This window comes from Enhydra lutris, unplaced genomic scaffold, assembly GCF_002288905.1.
Source record: "Enhydra lutris kenyoni isolate GAN:26980312 unplaced genomic scaffold, ASM228890v2 scaffoldscaffold10, whole genome shotgun sequence".
In the NCBI taxonomy this organism is placed as follows: domain Eukaryota; kingdom Metazoa; phylum Chordata; class Mammalia; order Carnivora; family Mustelidae; genus Enhydra; species Enhydra lutris.
The window spans coordinates 12,973,732-12,991,463 of record NW_019154094.1 but is presented as its reverse complement, the minus strand read 5'-3'; the positions used below and the strand labels follow the sequence as shown (position 1 = coordinate 12,991,463).

Genomic DNA, 17,732 nt, shown 5'->3' with positions numbered 1-17,732 from the left:
AGGAGGAGCTGGAGATCAGGAGGCGTGAGCCGCCGGGAGTTTGCAGAATCCGTGGTGTGAATGAACTGGGGGCACCTGGGCGCGCGGATCGCCCCCGCCCCCGCCCCGGGCCAGAGTTGAGTAGTGGGGCATTTTTTTCACCCTCTTGTGAAGAATTTTTTTTTTTTTATTTGTTGTAAAGTCTTTTGCACAATCACGCCCACATTTGGGGTTGGAAAGCCCTAATTACCGCCGTCGCTGATGGACGTTGGAGAGGGAGCGCCTCGCCGAGGAACAGTCGCCTGCACGCCCTCGCCGGACCCGCGGCTCCCTTGTTGCGCGCCGGCTCGGCTTTGCCCCTGCTGCCGGCCGGCTGGCTTCGGCGCCCCCTCGGTTCCCGGGCGCATCCCGGCGCTGCTTCGGCTGGGGCCCTCGGACTCGGGCGCGAGTGACCGCTTCGCCACCGATTTCCTGCGCCTGCCGGACGCGCCCAAGAGGAGCCCGAAGCTCTGCGCGGGATCGTCCCCCCAGGCTTAACCTAGCCGCTCCGCTCGGATTCCTCGGCTGCCCTCGCTCTGGTGGCGACTTCCTCCCCGCGACCGCGTCCCCTCCCCCTCGCCATGAAGGTAGGTGTTCTGTGCGCTGTTGACGCTCGCCACTTTTTTTTTCTTCACTTTTTTTCTTTTGGAAGTTAACTGACCCCCACCCCCACCCCCCACATACATACCTCTTCCTATCCTTCCGTTTCTTCTACTGCCTCCAGAAGCTAGAACTCCGGCGTAGCTGGCAGGCACCCCTACCCCTTCGCCCACCCTCGCGCACTGCCTCTGTCTCCCGGGAGACTTCTTGTCCCACCAAAAGTTCTGCAAACCTTTTGGACTTTGGAGGAAAAGTGAGGAAGAGCCAGGGCAGAAGAACTGAGAGCGGTTCACCGAAGACTTTGTTCTTGCCCTAAGAAACATCAGTGTAATTTACTATGTATATTTCAGTAACAGGATAATGATTCAATTCAACAAATATTTACGAAGCGCCCACTGCGCGGGCACCAAGAGGGTGTGTGGCCGGGGCTCGGAAAGGGGAGGAGGACTCCTTGGTTGGGAGACCCGGCGGCAGGACTAGGAGCCTACCCCCCAGAGCAGTGCACCGCCCCCTCTCCCCTCGTCCTCTGTTGCGGGAGGCCAGGTTGCAGGCTCGTCCGGGCCAGGGAATCTCAGCGCTGCAGGCCGGTGTGCCTTTAAGAGTGCCTAGTGGGGTCCAGCGTGCACCCCGGCGTGGGAGCCGGGTCGCGTTATTACCATTATTAGCCGCCACTGGGTGAGCTCCGGCACTTTGCCGGGGTGATGGGGGCGGGGAGTGTTGGCAGTGGTGGCTCTAATCCCGTCCTCTGAAAGAGCGCGCCCTGGCCCCCTGCGCGGAATCTGCCTTGTCCTTTGGAAACATTTGGGCCTCCGCTTTGGGACAGCGGGAGGGGGGCAGTTTGTGAACTCTTGTTTGTTTTAATTGTCAGTTGTATGTTAAAGCCGAGTCACACACTCCGAGGGTCACCGGGAGTTCACTTTTGCGAAAAGTTAACATTTCTTCCTGCAATAGAACTTGTTATTTTCCAAACAACTTCTCCTCTGTCTGTCCTCCAAGCTTCGATCCTTAATTTCCACTTTTCTTGATCCTCTCCCATTTTACTTTTCTAGAAAACAAGGTTGGGATTAGAATTAAGATGTTTCCTAAAGCAAACAAATTCCTGCTCCCCTCCCAAAAAAGTTTTAAAAAGAACCCGAAATCTGGAGCCCCCTGGGGCCTTGTTTTACTCTCCAATTCCAGTTTGGCGTCTCCCCTTCTCCCCTTCTCCTCTCCCGTTTTTAAATGGACAACCCTCTGTTTGGAAGTCCCTTGGAGCCAGGGGTGGGATCGCATCTCCTCAGCCCCTGCCCTCCCGCCAAGATTCGCTGCTGCCCCAGCCTGATATGGAGATTTCGTTTCTAGACAGCCTCTGCCAGGGGAGTTTCGTGGGGGCAAGGCTGAAAGCGCGCAAGTTGTGGAGACGCCTTGTAAACTGTGTCTGAGTGTGTAGATCCGTGCCCTGTGTGTGGGGAGCGAGGGGAGTAAAGGGTCAGTTGTTCTCCAGTCTTGTGCTTACCAGCGAGCCTTAGACCCGCCGGGCTCCACAAAGGATGACCCTCCCCCAGGAGGACTGGCCCGAGAGTCCCTGGCCTTTCCCTTTCCTCACCGGAGCGCCCCGGTGCACAAGGGGTTAGCATCGCGCGCACCGAGCTCAGCTCTTCCCGCTGCCTTTTCACCCTCGCAGTGCGGTGCCGGCTGCCCCCTGTTGGCTGCCTCGAGGTAGGACGCCTGGGAGTCTGCTCCTTGGGGTGGGCAGTCAGCTGCTCGCCTCTGCCTCCCACCTCGGGCTCCGCTCGTCCTTCCCGACCACCAGGTCCACCTCTCTCTCGAGGGCCCCTCAGAAGCACCCAGAGAACAAACTGCTCTGCGTAGCCGCCGCAGTACAGATGGGGCCAGGGGTCCGATCCAGCAAACGGGACTTCGGAGACAGGAGGAAGGGTTTACTTCGTCCCCGGGGCGTAGAACAGGAGCGTCGCCCTAGGAGGCCTAGGGTACGGCCTGGGCGCTCCCACCCCTGCTCTGGGGGGGGACAAGTGTTGCTTTCTCTTTCTCGGCCTCAATTTCTTCGTCTATTAAAAAGCGGAGTTGAAACTGCCCCTGAAGGGTGGGGGTTCAACTGATCTTTAATTTTCTTTCTCCTTCATTCTGCTCTTCCTCTGGATAAAGTCGAGAGCCTGTGCTTGGAGGTTAACCTGTGTGAGAAGGTGTAAGTGATGTGTGTGTGTGTGTGTGTGTGTGTGTGTGAGAGAGAGAGAGAGAGAGAGGAGAGAAAGTATTGAAGTCTGAAGAGACTCGTCCTGGGATGGAAGTGGGGAGACAGGGAACAGCCGGGCTTGGCCATCGCTCTTGGTTTGGAGCCTCCTTGATCTCGGACCTGCTGTTCAGTCCAGAGCCGGGGCAGTCCTTGCACTGATCACTGGGCGCAAGGAGCTCCCTCCACCTTCTCTCTAGGGCTTCCCCCACCCCAAACACACACACAACACACACGTAGCGCTGTGGACACAACAAGGCGGTGAGGGGCTGCGTCGTCGATCCCTCTGAGCCCAGGCTAGAGGCTTAGGGGAGCCCTACGTCCTCCTCCGCACCCCCTTTAAAGAGGACCTCCCGGCAGCCTCACCAGGCTCAGGCCCCTCGGCTCCCTCTTCTCTCTGGGCACTTCCTGGGGCAGGGCGTCCCAACTTTGTGGTTGCAGTCTTTTATCTCCCACAATTTTCTGTTTCTCTCTTTTAGGAAGAGATCACAGTGGGGAAAACAAAGTTTATTTCCTACCAAGAGCAGGGATTCTTGGAGTTTCCTATCTTTTTAGCCACCACGAGCCCAGGTCAAACTCGCTTCTGACTTCTAGCTGGTCTCCCCCTTCATTTCCATTCTCCCAGACTTGGGGGAACCTAGACTCAAAAAACCTAGTGGAAGGGGATGCCCAGACCGAATGAGATAGCGCCCATGGGTGAGGGTCGAGAATCTTCTTCCTGCCTTTGCAGAATTTCTCTTTAGGGACCGCAGAGCTGAGGACTTGGGTGCTGGACGCCGGCTCAGACCCGCTCTGTGGCTTGGGAACCTCACCTAACCAGAGTGATGGTTTCCTGTCTCCCACCCCTCATCACCCCCAGCCCGCACCCCAGTGGATAAAGGTGGTTTAGGAACACCTTCAATCCAATGCAGAGGCTTTGGAGGAGAGACAGAATAAGGGTCACTGCGTTGAGCTGCTCTGGCTTTGGAAACGGGGGAGCACTAATGTCCTCCCTCCACCTCACCCCTCCCCTGCGCTAGAAACTCTCAAGCACCCTCGGCCCTCCACCCCATCGCATGCTAGGAACAGATTCTGAGGACCTTACATAAGCGGGCTTCTCGTGGCTCTGAAAGTGTTCGAAAACATTTAGCCCGTTCTTTAGTAAACTCAGTCTCTGCCCAGAACTTTTGTTTTACCCCCGGTGTGACCGTCTCCGGAGAGGTCTCATTTCGTACTGTCTTTTGGGATCAGATCTCTTGGTAAACAGGCAGGGGTGTTTACCCTTCAGAGTCGATGTATTTATTAGTTCGCTGTGGGTTCTTTCAGTCCTTCAAACTTGTGGGGCCTTTTTTTGGGTTGCACGGGGATTGGAGCGGGAAGAGGGCCAAGGTGCTTCCGGGCAAGCACGCGGGGTTAAGTGGAGATGCGACTCTCAGGGCTCTCCTGGCTGTTCCCCTTTGGGACACCTCTGGCCTACCCCTAATCTGGAGCTGGGGAGACCCGAGTTTCGGAGACCCAGTGACCCACTCCCAGTTAGGAATGGGCGGACTCTCCCTAGGGTCATCGGGCCCAAAGTCGGTTCGGTTGTGTGGCTTCGCCTCTAACAAAGAGATCCGCTGTAATCCGCGGAATCTGTTATCAATTTCTCTGCTGCCCGCGCCCCGCCCCGCGTGCCCCGCCCGTCGGGAAGCTCGGAAAGTGCGCGCGGCCAGCAGCCATCTCCGCCCGCGTCTCGGAGGCACGTCGGTGCGTGTGTGTCTATTGAACGCGTTTGAGTGTGTGAATGTGCATGGGTGTGTTGTGAGTGTGTGTGCGTGCGCGGCCTTGGCCGCGGAGGGGTGGGGGGAGGCGATTTTGCAGCCTGGGCCGCGCGCGAAGGCAGACCTCGCAGCCCACCCCCTCCCCTGGAGGAAACTTGACACTTCGGGCGGGGGTGGGGAGCGAGACCGAGCCTTCTCTATCTTCAGCTGGGGAAACCCCAGGTTTCTGTTCTCCGGGATGCGCCCCTAGCTTTGCGGCGTTTGGAGAATGAGTGGGCCAAGGGCTCAGAGCCCTGGTTAGCGGGCTCGGGGGACCACATAAGCGTTTCCTCTTGGAGAAGCCCCGAGCTGTCTGGTCAAAAGGACGGCGGGCACAGAAAAGCCGTGGCACGCTCCTGGGCCCCCTCGCTTTTCCAAGGCTGCCTAGGTCCCCTCTGTCCCTTTGACGGCGCACTTTTCAGGCCCTTCGGCCGCCTGGAAAAGGCTCACCTTTCCTTTCCCGAAGAAGGGGCTCCCTCCGGGCTGCCGGCGGTGCAGCGCAGCCGGGTTACACTTAATAGAAACGTAAAAGGGGATTTTGGAAACCCGCTCCTCCCGCCCACACGGGCCACTGTCTCGCGCCCCCGCCGCCTACAGGTGGATAAGTCACCAGTGCGGGGTGGGGGAACGGCCGCGAAAGCTCCCAGGGCCGCCCCCTGCCCCCGAAATTCTTCACAACGGGAACCTTCGCGCCGGGGCCCTCTCTGCTCCCTGGAATCCAGGGGCTCAGCCGCGGCGTGGGAGCCGGCGCATCTCTGGCCCCGCCGAGGGCTCACTCGCACCCGCGGTGGCCTCGCCCTGCACTCTCACCGTTCGGGACTTCCCGAACCGAGTCTGAATTGGGCTGGAGGGTGGGGCGGAGGTGTTCTAAGGCCAGGCTCACAGGGCCGCGGTGGCGAAGTGGCCGACAAGCCCAGACCAAGACCAAAGAAAACTGGAGTCCCCCTTGGTTTCCTTTCCTCTTTCTCCGTGGCAGCTGTCAGGAGTGGGGACCGAAGGGGGACAGGAGAAAGAGTGAAATGAAAAATCAGAATTTGTGGGAGGGCAGGGAAGGGATCCTCTCCCAGGACAGACCCCCTATTTGCCTCAGGGGTGCTATCCCTTCTCCCCTTCTCCGGGGTGCGCAGAGTGGCAAGAGGAGGCCGCAGGCAGGGGAGGGGGCACTGTTTTCCTGTTTCCTGGGTTGATAGAGCAGGTCTCTCTCCCCGTTATCCCCAGTGCCCCCCATCTCCTCCCCACTCCAATCTGGTTGAACAGTGTCCTAAGGAAACCCAGGCTGCCCTTACCCCCCCTGGAAGTGGCTTCCCCCAAAGCGGCCTGTAAACTGATTAGGAAACATACGCTGTTAATTCCGAACTGCATTTCCCAGCTGGGCACTCTGGCGCACGCCGCTCCCCTGGGCCTCGTCCCCCACCCCCTGCCCTTCCCTCCCGCGTCCTGCCCCCACCCCCACCCCCACCCCCGCGCCGGCCACCCCGCCTCCTCCGCAGCCGCCGGCGGCGTGCTCCACTAGCCTTCGCGCTCCTCTCGCCCATGGAATTAATTCCGGCTCCACTTGTTGCTCGGCCCAGGTCGGAGAGCGGACGAGGGTGGCTGCGGGTTCCCGAGTGAATTCCCGAGGAGGGACCCAGCACAGCGCGGACTAGAGGGGAGCGAGGGGGTGCGGGAAGCGAACGAGCAGGAAAGAGGCAGCGCTTGGCACCGGGGCTTTGACTCAACAGCATTGAGACATGTTTGTAATCGCTGGCGTGCCCCGCGCGCAGGATCCCAGCGAAATCAGATTTCCTGGTGAGGTTGCGTGGGTGGATTAATTTGGAAAAAGAAACGGCCGATATCTTGCCATCAAAAAACTCACGGAGGAGAAGCGCAGTCAATCAACAGTAAACTTAAGAGACCCCGGATGCTTCCGTTGTTTAAACTTGTATGCTTGAAAATTATCTGAGAGGCAATAAACATCTGCTCCTTTCTTCCCTCTCCAGAAGTCGATTGGAATATTAAACCCAGGAGTTGCTTTGGGGACGGCTGGAAGTGCAATGTCTTCCAAGTTCTTCCTAATGGCTTTGGCCATATTTTTCTCCTTCGCCCAGGTTGTAATAGAAGCCAATTCTTGGTGGTAAGTTCCTTCTAAGTACATATTCTTTGTTTGATTTTCTTTTTTCTAAGATTCGTGGGTACGATGCTGCAGTATTTAAAGCTGAATCGTGAGTCTGAGTGCCTTTATGTGATACATATGTGTATAATATATTTTGTGTGTATATCTGGAAATCAGAATTTTCTTCTAACTTGTTAATATCGTCAAGCTTAATCTTTAGCTCCGTAGGGAATGGGACCCTATAAATCTACCCCTTTTTTCTGTGAGGCCCTTGTTCAGATGTCTGCTTGTAGTACATCATGTAATAAAAGGGCACCGAAATTCACTTCTCTAATAATTGTAAGCCTATCTATAAAATTTACTTTTGCCACCTCTAGGTAGTAAAAGTGAGTTCCAGCTTTTATTTTCTGTCACTCGAGGTTATTAACCTTCAGGGTCTGAGGCAGGCAGAGTGTTCTAGGAAGACAGCTGCACTCCAAGTGGGGAAGTATTGGGGCTAGAAATTTGATCAAAAGGAGGTGAACATGAAGTAGTCAAATGTCCTTAAACGAGCGTTTCTCTCTGGTTAGGGGCCTGGTAGATAGACTGCAGTGTATCCAAAGGATTATTTTTTATGGAGTTCTGGATATTTTTTCCCTGTAAATGAATAGCATTTCTTCTGACTGTCAAACATGACTTGTGTTCACTGGATACCCTGTCTTGGGTCTTTTACAATCACATAAGGGGCCCTTTTAAAATGTCCAGAAACTGGTGAATTTTCTTCAGTCTCTCTACTTGTGTCCCAATTCTTGCACCAGTCAGAAGGAGCTCCTCTCTCCTCTTCCCCGTGTCTAATTTTGTCTGCTTTCACATGCATACGTTTTCAAGGCAGATCCGTCCAATTTGTGGGGCAAAGGGAGTCCCCTTTCTCTAATGTCAGAGGCCCGTCCCCCGAACCGCCATCTCCTCCATTTCGGAAATGTGGGTTCAGGTAGATGGCAACCGGGGCAAGGAAGGGAGTGAAAACCTAACTGAGGAGCCAGATGGCGGGGTGGGGATTGTACAATACCTCCGTTTTCTGAGCGCAGTTTAAACAGAGAAGTTTTATGAAGCCCTTCTCCTACTTTGTCATGAGGACAAGCAGGAGAGAAAAAGCATCTGTGTGCTGAAAACTCTGTCTCGCTGACATGCTTTCAGGGGGCCTACCTCGAGAGTTCACGTAAATCTTGAATGCACATCTCCCCCCACCCCTTCTAGGTCGCTAGGTATGAATAACCCTGTTCAGATGTCAGAAGTATATATCATAGGAGCACAGCCTCTCTGCAGCCAGCTGGCAGGACTTTCTCAAGGACAGAAGAAACTGTGCCACTTGTACCAAGACCACATGCAGTACATCGGAGAAGGCGCGAAGACGGGCATCAAAGAGTGCCAGTATCAGTTCCGGCATCGGCGTTGGAACTGCAGCACCGTGGACAACACCTCTGTGTTCGGCCGGGTCATGCAGATAGGTAGGTAGGACACTGTGCAACAGCTGGTTAAATGCAGATCAAGCCCTCTCCTGCAGACGAGCTTCCGTCAGCACTTAGGAGCTTGCTAAGGAGGGAGTCTTCCAGCTGGATGAGCGCAGGGTGGGGGGCAGTCTTCCGGAATCTTCCTCACTACTGCCCCTGGCCTTAATTCCTGTTCCCACACCTTGATGATAATAAGTTTGGGGGCTTCTTTAGTTAAATCAGAAGGGAAGCATCAGAGACACCTTCGTTTTTCTGAACACTGCACTTTTTTCTAAAATGCCTTCTGTTTGGAAGAGAAGCAGAACACTTATTTCAGTTTCTCAAAAGGAGGTGAGGAAAGATGAGTCATTTATATCCTTTTAAACTTCAAAACTCTTTTAACGGTTAGAAGTCTTTTAAGCCACAATTCAAATGGCCCACGCATCAAACTAAATACTGTCATCTTTCGAATGCTGGCTACGTTGGGAGTGAATAAGGTTTTAATTTTCCTAATATAGATGTTTCCTGAGGCTATAGAGATATATATGTTAAAAGCTTTATTTTTAGGCCCAGAAAGAATTTTAATTAGAAGTGGTTCCATTTACATTGTGATTTTGGCTATTGACATACAAGCACATGCTTCGGATCCCAACCTAGAGACTTAAAAAAAGTCTTAAATGTATTGCTCACAGTCAGATTCTTTAGGTTAAATGTATCCTTGAACTTGGTAGTGCATGCAGGGAGGAGGTGGCATTAAAATGGGGCCAAAGGCAAAGAATTTGGAAACTCTGTTTGCTTCTGGTTTGGTTTAATAGCATAGGATACTATCTGACAGATGGGATCCTGTGTGTGTTTTCTAGTGTGAATATTTTAGGTCCCTTTAGTATTATGCAAACAAGCCCTTATAATTAATATGACCGCGGTGATTCCTAAAATAAGAAGCCATTTATCAAAGCAATTAACTGTTTAGACGGACTGAAGATAAAAAAAAGTTGGCTTAATATCCGTCACGGATGGATAAAATGCTTTTATAAAAACCCTGAAAAGTGCATTCATTGAGAACAAAAAAGAGTTGTCAGTGGATGTTTGAGCCAAGAAGCCAAGCGACTTCATATACTAAAATAATACAGGACTGGAAGCTATTCCTCTGATTGAATGGCAAAATGGTCTGCGACTCTCAGCCTGCAGTTTCATAGGGCTTTGTCCTTCCTGTTAATGATTAAAATGTGCTAATGTGTATACTGGGATCCGAATTCAGGAGTTAAGCGGCAGGAACACAGGAGCCTACCCTGAACGTGGAGTGCCCTGTATAGTAAACTGGGGTGGTGGAGATTCCCTTCTGCATTGCCCTGTTGTGAGCAAGCTCACAACGTATCAGAATGGTAAGTTGTCAGCTTTCCCTTCTCACCTTGGCCTTATGTATTCCCCCTACACTGCCTCCCTGTCAAACTCTGGGAGCACTTTTCTTCGTGTATATGAGTTTGCACAAGCCATACATTTTTGATGGGTAACCAGGAAGCAAAACAGCCATTGGAATGGTTTTTCTGTGTCGTCACTGGAACAGGCCTTTGATTTAAGATCCTCTCCTCGTCTTCCTATGTAGCCTATGTTGGGCCAAAATGTTCAGAATAAGCTATCATTTGCTAAGTGGATATGAGTTCTGCTGGAGATTTATTTAAAATGTGGTCCAAGATTCAAAGAGCCTGCCTCCTCAGGGAACAAGCAGAACCTTTGGTACAAAGGCTTATAGTTAATTGTCCCTTGCAAATGCCCTGTCTGGTCCTCAGCTGTGTGGTACTCCCATCTGGGTTGGTAGCGAGTGGGTGGGAATCGAACTTCCTCCTGGGGCACCCTGCTAAGATACTAGCATCAAGTTTACCCATGTCCTGGGCATCTGAGAGCCCACCCCATCCTCCTTTGCCAAAAGTCCCCCAGGTTCCTGGGGTCTTATGGCAGGAAGCTGCTGCTGGGCTTCCGGAGGAATAGGGGCCCTCTCTTCTATTTATTTAAAAAAGAGATGGAGGGAAGAAAAACCAGAATAGATTTTTGTGGAAGGGGAACATGGACCCAACCCTAACAGTGGGAAATTTACTTGGCTTTCACTTTCTTATTTATGAGTCTGTTTGAAGAGAAGGAGCTAAGGGAAAATTTAAGGCACCTTTGATGTTGCAAGGGGTGTGTGTGTATGTACTCACTCCAGAGCACTAAGTACAACCAGGGACATGGGGAGCAATCCGTGAGAATCTGACCCTGTGATGGGGCCAGTGTCTGAGAAACTCAGGCTGCCACTTCCATCCCTCTTTGACTCATTTTTCTAGGGTGCTAGTTGCCTGGGAGGCGCTGTATACAATTGGCCAGTGAAGGGCCCACTCCTCATTTCGGAAACTTTCTCATTTTTCATCACGCTATCCTTTCCTTCAGCTTTTGTCTCCGTCTCTTCTTTGTCTCCACACTGTGAAAAGATACATAAGAAAGGCTCCATTTTTAAGGGGTGTGAGGGTCTGAAGAGAGGTAGATTTCACAGGGAGGGAACCCGAACTGAACCCGCAGTGTTCCATCTGGGATAGCTGCATCCATAGGCTATTAGCCAAAGAGCACTTTTCAAACTGACATTTTCCCCTGCAGTGACCAATGAGCTAAAGAGATTCTGACCAGGTTTGGGTGCCAGGGCAAAAAAAAAAAAAAAAAAGGAAATGCTCAAGGTAGACCCATGAAAAAAGCAGCATTATTGTGTTTTGTATAAAAGCCCTTTTATGCGCTGTCTCCTGGAAAGACAGTACCTCATGTTCTTCTATCTCCACAGGACTCTTTATCTCTCTTCCTCTAGCGGCTGCCTTACTCTACAGATCTCCCATCTGGGGCCACAAATTTTTCTGTACTATCAGTATTAATCCTCAAATAACTCCCCAGAATCTGTCTGCTCTCCTCCTTTCTCTCCACTCCCTGATGTGCCCTGCCTCTCTCATTTGAGTTAGATACACGGAACACCCCTTAGGAACTTTCTGTATCCTCCTGCCAACCACCAACACGCTCCTCAAATTATTCATTTTTTTCAAATTGTGGGAGGAAGGTCTGTGGTAGCTGGGAACCTTCGCTATTCCTGGAAGGAGGAATCACACATGTCTGTGGACTGAGTGTAGAGATCGAGTCCCGAAGAGGGCAGCCTGTGGGATCCTGGAATGATATAGCTGTCCTCCTCAGACGGACCCTTCTGGTTGGGGTGGAGTCCTGTTGTCAGCTGTTCTGCTGCTGTTACCACCCCCCCCCACCACCAAAGATTGTTAGGAAGCTCTTTAAGTGTCAGAAAAACTTACTCTGGTACAGGGATTTCAGCACCAAAAGTGGCCTTTTTTCTGCCCAGGCATCTAGTTAAATACTTATTTTATAGTTGAAGAAAGTGAGCCCCCTACCTCCCAGTACACCCCCTCAGCCCCAGCTTCAGCGGGCAAGGTGTTAACCCTTTCTCTCTGGTACCACATTTCTATTAAGTGGTTTCTTGTTACACATAGAAACGTCTCCATGTACAAGTGGGAGTTGAGGTAGTCTACGACCGCCTCCACTTTCCTCCCAATGAATGGGACTCCTCTATCAGTGTTGTACAGGGTTTCAGGAAGAGGAAGACTTTTCCTTTCCCCTCAGACTGTGGTTTCTTCCTTCTTGCTATTTATTCTAATGCTCTGAGGCTAAGGCTGTGGGGGGGGGGGGGGGTTGGTTTGCAGAAGTAGCATAACTGATAGCAGGCTGTTAGAAGTAGACCTCCATCTTCTGGAAGGAGAAGTATCAGGCCCATCAGCTTGGGATTGAAGAAGGGGCAACTTTCACTCTTAATACTCTAGGAACAGGTTTAGAAATGTCCTCTGGGGACTTCAAGAGCCTGAGACAGGCACCCTATGCCTCCTGATGGAACAGGGGGAGCCGGGCCCCCCGGAGTAGGGCTGCTGCAGCCTCTGGGTTCCAGGGTTCCAGGGCCTGAGACTTTCAGAGGCTCTAAGCCTAGCAAATTCTGTGCTCCCGCCTGAGGTAACTCAAGATGAAAATGACACCAGACCTTAACATAAGCGTAAGGAGGTCTCCCCACGTTCTGTTCTCCCTCAATGACTTCTTTCACGTGCGTTCTTTCCAGGATTTTCAGGGCCTGGAGAGAAAACCAGTCCAGCGCTGCCTGAGCGCAGTGGCCGGTTCAGTGTCAAGAGTAAAGGTGTCAGGGGTCTGCTGTTCCTGTCACTTGCCGCCGCCGCGTGTTGGGCGGTTGTCCTGCCTCCTCCCCTGGGGGTGGGGGCCGGCCCCCGGGGTGTGGGTGTTAGGGCTGGGGCGCCCCCGGCCCCTCTGTCCCCGGCCGCTGGGTGGGTGGAGTGGGTGGGGCTCCCCGGGCCCTCGGAGCCCGGCCGCCGGCAGGCGCCTGGTGACCCCCGCGTCCCGCCCGCAGGCAGCCGCGAGACGGCCTTCACGTACGCGGTGAGCGCCGCGGGGGTGGTGAACGCCATGAGCCGCGCGTGCCGCGAGGGCGAGCTGTCCACCTGCGGCTGCAGCCGCGCCGCGCGCCCCAAGGACCTGCCGCGGGACTGGCTGTGGGGCGGCTGCGGGGACAACATCGACTATGGCTACCGCTTCGCCAAGGAATTCGTGGACGCGCGCGAGCGGGAGCGCATCCACGCCAAGGGCTCGTACGAGAGCGCGCGCATCCTCATGAACTTGCACAACAACGAGGCCGGCCGAAGGGTGAGTTCCCCCCGCCCCCGTCCCCAGCCCCCCGCCCGCCCCGCCCCCCGCCGCCCGCTCCAGTCCCGCTGGGGTCCCCAGGCTCGGCTGCCGGCCCTCCGGCCCTCGGTGCCGCCCTGCACCGCCCTCCAGGTGTACCTGCTTCTCGGCCGCTCTCCCGGCATCCGGCCCCTTCTCTCCATTTCTGACTCTGCCCCTCGCTGCTCCCCTGTCCGCCTCCTTCCCTTCTTGCCCTCCCCACCTACACCCAGGCCCCTCTGCAGAGGGGTGCACGCCCCAGAAAGGCCTCCTGGAGGTGAATCATCCCGCCCTGGCCCCTCCAGCAAAGGTGCTTCTGCAGTCGCCGGAGGAAAAAAAGAGCTTTCTCTGCCTTTTTAATTAGTCCCCAGTGCCATTGGCTAGCCCAGCTCAGAAATAAAAATGTGAATAAAGCTCTCCCTCCTCCTTGGAACATGTTTGTGGTTGGGCTTAAATTTGGGAGAGGGAGTTCTTTATCCCGGGAGGTGCCCAGTGGAGAAAGCCCTCAGCTCAGCTTCCAGGACTTGGCTTTTCCCTCACTTGCTTTCTCCTTGCCTCTCCTCATGGCATTAGATAGCAGGCCTGACGGATTGAGGGTTTTATTTTGTTTTGTTCTGTTTAAAGGGTTTTTCTAGGAAAACGACGGCATTTTTAGGAGTGTGGACTTTTATAGGTCTGCCCATCAGGCCACTCGAGCGTGGTTCTGGATAGAAGAGAGAGCCACTCAGAAGGGCCCAGAGAGACCAGCTTTGCAAGCCCTCACCAGCCTTCTGGGTCCACTCTTTCCTTCCCCTGGTGGGACGCTTCTCCACAACAGTTAAAAAGACCCTTTTTTTCCTGCGGTTAAACACATGGCACTTTATGGCTGCTTTAAAATGAAGGGGTGAAACTTTCCTTAACTTTGGCGGCATTGAAAACCAGGGTCATTATTTTTTCACAGAACCCAAGGTAGGTGCCAGGAACTTTCTGGTCAGAGATTTCACTCTTCTGTATTTTGGGGTGAGGAAAAGGGAAGATAATCACAGAGTAAAATATAGAGGACTGGGAGGAGTCTTAGAACCCTCTAACCACACACCCTCATGTTTAAAGCTTGGGAAACTGAGGCCCTAGAGAACCACTTCATGGCCATGGGGGAAAAATTGATGGATTGAGATACAAGCCCAGGCACGTTTTTATTAAACTCATGCGTCACAGCTCAGGGGGTAAAGGGCTATCGATTGCAGAATTAAAGAAATCTAGGTTAAGATCCAGTTCTGTTCCTTTCCATGTATGAGTCTCAGTTTCCTCATTTGCACATCTTTTGAAAGGTCATGGCATGAACTATCGCGTGGGATTATATGAGGAGTAAGTGGGATCATACAGGGGTAGGTTCATACGAAGTTACCAGTGCTTCACTCTCTCTGACCTGTAAAACAATAGCTTCACAGGGTTCAGTCCAAGGGCTGAGTTTAGCATCCGCCTTTAGTGAGTGCTTGATAAATCATAACTTAATTGTTAGATGTTACGAAATGGGGAACAGAGAAGTCAAAGATTATCTAGATAATTCCAGCTAACCTAGCTTCTCACATTGATGTTAAAAATGTGGAGGTGCTCAGAAAGGACTAAACTCCGTAGATTTTTGCCTGTGGTGCTGTAAGGGGTCACTTTACAGTTTCAGAGCTTCTTTCTCAAGCCTCCCATTGCTGTCTCTCCCCTCTGGAGCTGACCAAGGCCACATCATGGGCATGTCAGCCCCACTCCCTGTGGGAGCCCATAAAGCTTGCCCCTGTCCTCACAGGGGGCACATCCCAGTACTCTGAGCAAACAGCAGTGCCCAGGGCCTCAGACCAGACGCACCTCCAAGAGAGATGTGGTTGACTCTTCCAGGCCTATTGTGCCCATATTGGGTACTTTCATCCATGGAGGGGATTTCTTTGACTTCTCTCATGAAGAGAAACGATCAGAGGCTTAGCAACCAAGAAGAGAAGGTCAAGGGATTTCCAAGTGGAAAGAGGGGGTTTTGGGGAGTTGGAAAAGCACCTTTAATATTAGAATGTCATTAGAATGTCATCTACATTTTTAAATAGAGAGTGAGTTCTTTTGGTAGGTTTTATAAGTGGAGCAGTGAGCTGCGCTTGGATCCTGGCAGATGAGGTTGCAGAGAAGACAGTTTTCCTCCAGGACAGTGGGGTAAGGGAGGAAGAGATTTGGACCCTGTGCCAGGAAATCATATTAGAATCGCCTGGGGGCATTCGCTTTTTATTTTCCTCAAAGGGGAGCAAAGGTTAAATACATTTGCAAAACTTTTCTACACCTTAGCTGAGTGCCTGAATCTCTTTTGCCAAGGGAGTACATTTTGCCCTCTGGCCCCCCTTTTAAAAAAAAGCCCTTTATGAATCCTTAGAGGACGAAGGGAGCTGTTCTGGGTGTAAGGCGCCTTCTAGCTCCCTCCAGCCTCCAGGTTCTTGACAGTCTTCCTGCAGCTTGCCGGCACCACTCCAGCTGTGAAGGGTGACTGGCACAGGAGCTGTGAGCAGTGGGGACTATAAATAGGCAGCCACCGCCTCCCAGACTGCTGGGCACGGTGCTGTGAGGCCAGGACAGTGGACGCTGCTACTGGGAGGCCAAGGACCAGCACCCAGATGCCTTGGGCTCATCACCCTGGAGAAAGAGCAGATTCACTGATTGCATCCCATATGCCATGTAACACTTTCCTTGCATCCCCTCATTTTATCCTTACAACAATATTGCAAGGCTTGTACCATTACAGTTCCCCTTCCCAGATAGAAAGAGGAGGCTCTGAGAGGTAAAGCCAGTTGCCTCAATGCCAGGGCACAGTTAGGACAAAAGCTCACATCTGCCTAGGTCCGGTGTGGGTACTCTTTCTTAGACAGTGTGGGGAAGGGTTAGGAACTGTGCAGGACACAGGAGTGAGAATGCCTGAGATCCAGACCTGGTTTCCCCACATTCCAGCTGTGTGGCCTGTGTGGGACACTTACCCTCTCTGTGCCATGTACCATCATCTAATCCATTATAGTGATATTTGGGAGGCTTTAATGAGATAAATAGTATAAAGTCTCTGATGATAGTGCCTGGGACACTAATAATAATAGTGACTGAGATTTGAACGCTGATCACACCAGGGCTGCCCCTGCACCCCGCCCTCCTACTTAGCAGCTGGGTGCCCATGGGCAAGTCACTGAGCATGAGCTTGGAGCCCAACCACCTGGGTTCAAATCCTGGCAGCCCTCCCTTCTTGGGTAACTTTTCCTCTCTGTGACGTGGGTCAGATACTAGCCTTGCCCTCATAGGCTGGCAGAGGTGATTCACCCAGGTGAGAAAGGCAGGAATTGTGGATAGTCTCTGGGATCAGTGTTCAAGACATTTTCCTGGGGAAAAAAGAAGCAACTGGAGTGTTTTCCTGTTACCATTTAAAAGCCGGTTGTTGCTTCCGGTGAGGTATACTAATGAGAGGCTAAGAGCCAATTTATTTTGTAGATTTTTTTAAAGAAGGCAACACCTGGGCGCCAGGGTGGCTCAGTGGGTTAATCCTCTGCCTTCGGCTCCGGTCATGGTCTCAGGGTCCTGGGATCGAGCCCCACATCGGGCTCTCTGCACAGTGGGGAGTCTGCTCCCCACCCCCACCCCCCCGCCCGCCTGCCTCTCTGCCTACTTGTGATCTCTCTGTTACATGAAGAAATAAAAAATCTTAAAAAAAAAAAAAAAAAAAAGAAGGCAACACCTGCCTTCTGGTAGCGCAGGAGGAGAAGGAGGAACTAGGCCGGGCCCTGGGGGAGCTGGTGGCTACTGCTCCCCGGGGGAAAATGACGGGGCGGGGGTGGGGGGGAGAGCTTTGGGAACACACCCCTCCGCCGCTGTGCTCTAGGCTCCTCTGCGAGTGGGTGCGCTGACTGTCCTCTCTCTCCACAGACGGTGTACAACCTGGCCGATGTGGCCTGCAAGTGCCACGGGGTGTCGGGCTCCTGTAGCCTCAAGACGTGCTGGCTGCAGCTGGCCGACTTCCGCAAGGTGGGCGACGCCCTGAAGGAGAAGTACGACAGCGCGGCGGCCATGCGCCTCAACAGCCGGGGCAAGCTGGTGCAGGTCAACAGCCGCTTCAACTCGCCCACCACGCAGGACCTGGTCTACATCGACCCCAGCCCCGACTACTGCGTGCGCAACGAGAGCACGGGCTCGCTGGGCACGCAGGGCCGCCTGTGCAACAAGACGTCGGAGGGCATGGACGGCTGCGAGCTCATGTGCTGCGGCCGCGGCTACGACCAGTTCAAGACCGTGCAGACGGAGCGCTGCCACTGCAAGTTCCACTGGTGCTGCTACGTCAAGTGCAAGAAGTGCACGGAGATCGTGGACCAGTTCGTGTGCAAATAGCGGGTGCCCGCTGCCCGCGCGTCACCCAGCCCTGCTCCCGGACCCACTTATTTATAGAACGTACAGTGATTCTGGTTTCTCTTTTAATATTGTTTTATTCCCCCCTCCCCCCAGCATCGCAACCGGAAGCATTTTTTTTCTGTTCCCATCTAAGAACTCTGTGGTTTATTATTATAATTATTATTTGACAATAATGGGGGGGTGGGAACCAAGACAAATATTTATTTTGTGCATCTTTGGAAAGGTAAGACAAGACTTCTTTTGATGGTATAGGATGAGGGGGGATTACAAGTACCCTTAGTTGTGTGCACATCTAGAAGGGAAAGGAAAGATGTTTTCTTTTTCTCAACTGTGGGGTCAAATATAGGACAGGTAGCAACCAGCTGGAAGGGGGTGGTACAGCTCTATGCATGATTCAGCTTCTGTGACCAAAATGGATT

General features: G+C 52.9%; 1 protein-coding gene across 2 annotated transcripts; it reads left to right on the top strand.

Annotated features, from left to right (window-relative positions):
- Positions 1 to 311: 311 nt before the first annotated feature.
- Positions 312 to 17,431, top strand: LOC111144172 (Wnt family member 5A). Of its 2 annotated transcripts, none has more exons than XM_022498354.1 (5): positions 312 to 605; positions 6,606 to 6,739; positions 7,955 to 8,205; positions 12,614 to 12,906; positions 16,834 to 17,319. In XM_022498354.1, the coding sequence occupies exons 1-5, from the start codon at positions 600 to 602 to the stop codon at positions 17,290 to 17,292; spliced, it is 1,143 nt and encodes a 380-aa protein (XP_022354062.1). In that variant the 5' UTR covers positions 312 to 599; the 3' UTR covers positions 17,293 to 17,319. The 2 variants fall into 2 exon arrangements, with proteins under 2 accessions (XP_022354062.1, XP_022354063.1); XM_022498355.1 differs by lacking the exon at positions 312 to 605 and adding an exon at positions 6,149 to 6,197 and having other exon boundaries at positions 16,834 to 17,431.
- The last annotated feature ends 301 nt before the right edge of the window (positions 17,432 to 17,732 follow it).

Bases quoted from the DNA above. Each gene is read 5' to 3' on its own strand.
- LOC111144172 (XM_022498354.1), top strand. The intron at 8,206-12,613 runs GTAGGTAGGACA...TCCCGCCCGCAG, and splicing joins CGGCCGGGTCATGCAGATAG to GCAGCCGCGAGACGGCCTTC. The intron at 12,907-16,833 runs GTGAGTTCCCCC...CTCTCTCCACAG, and splicing joins ACAACGAGGCCGGCCGAAGG to ACGGTGTACAACCTGGCCGA.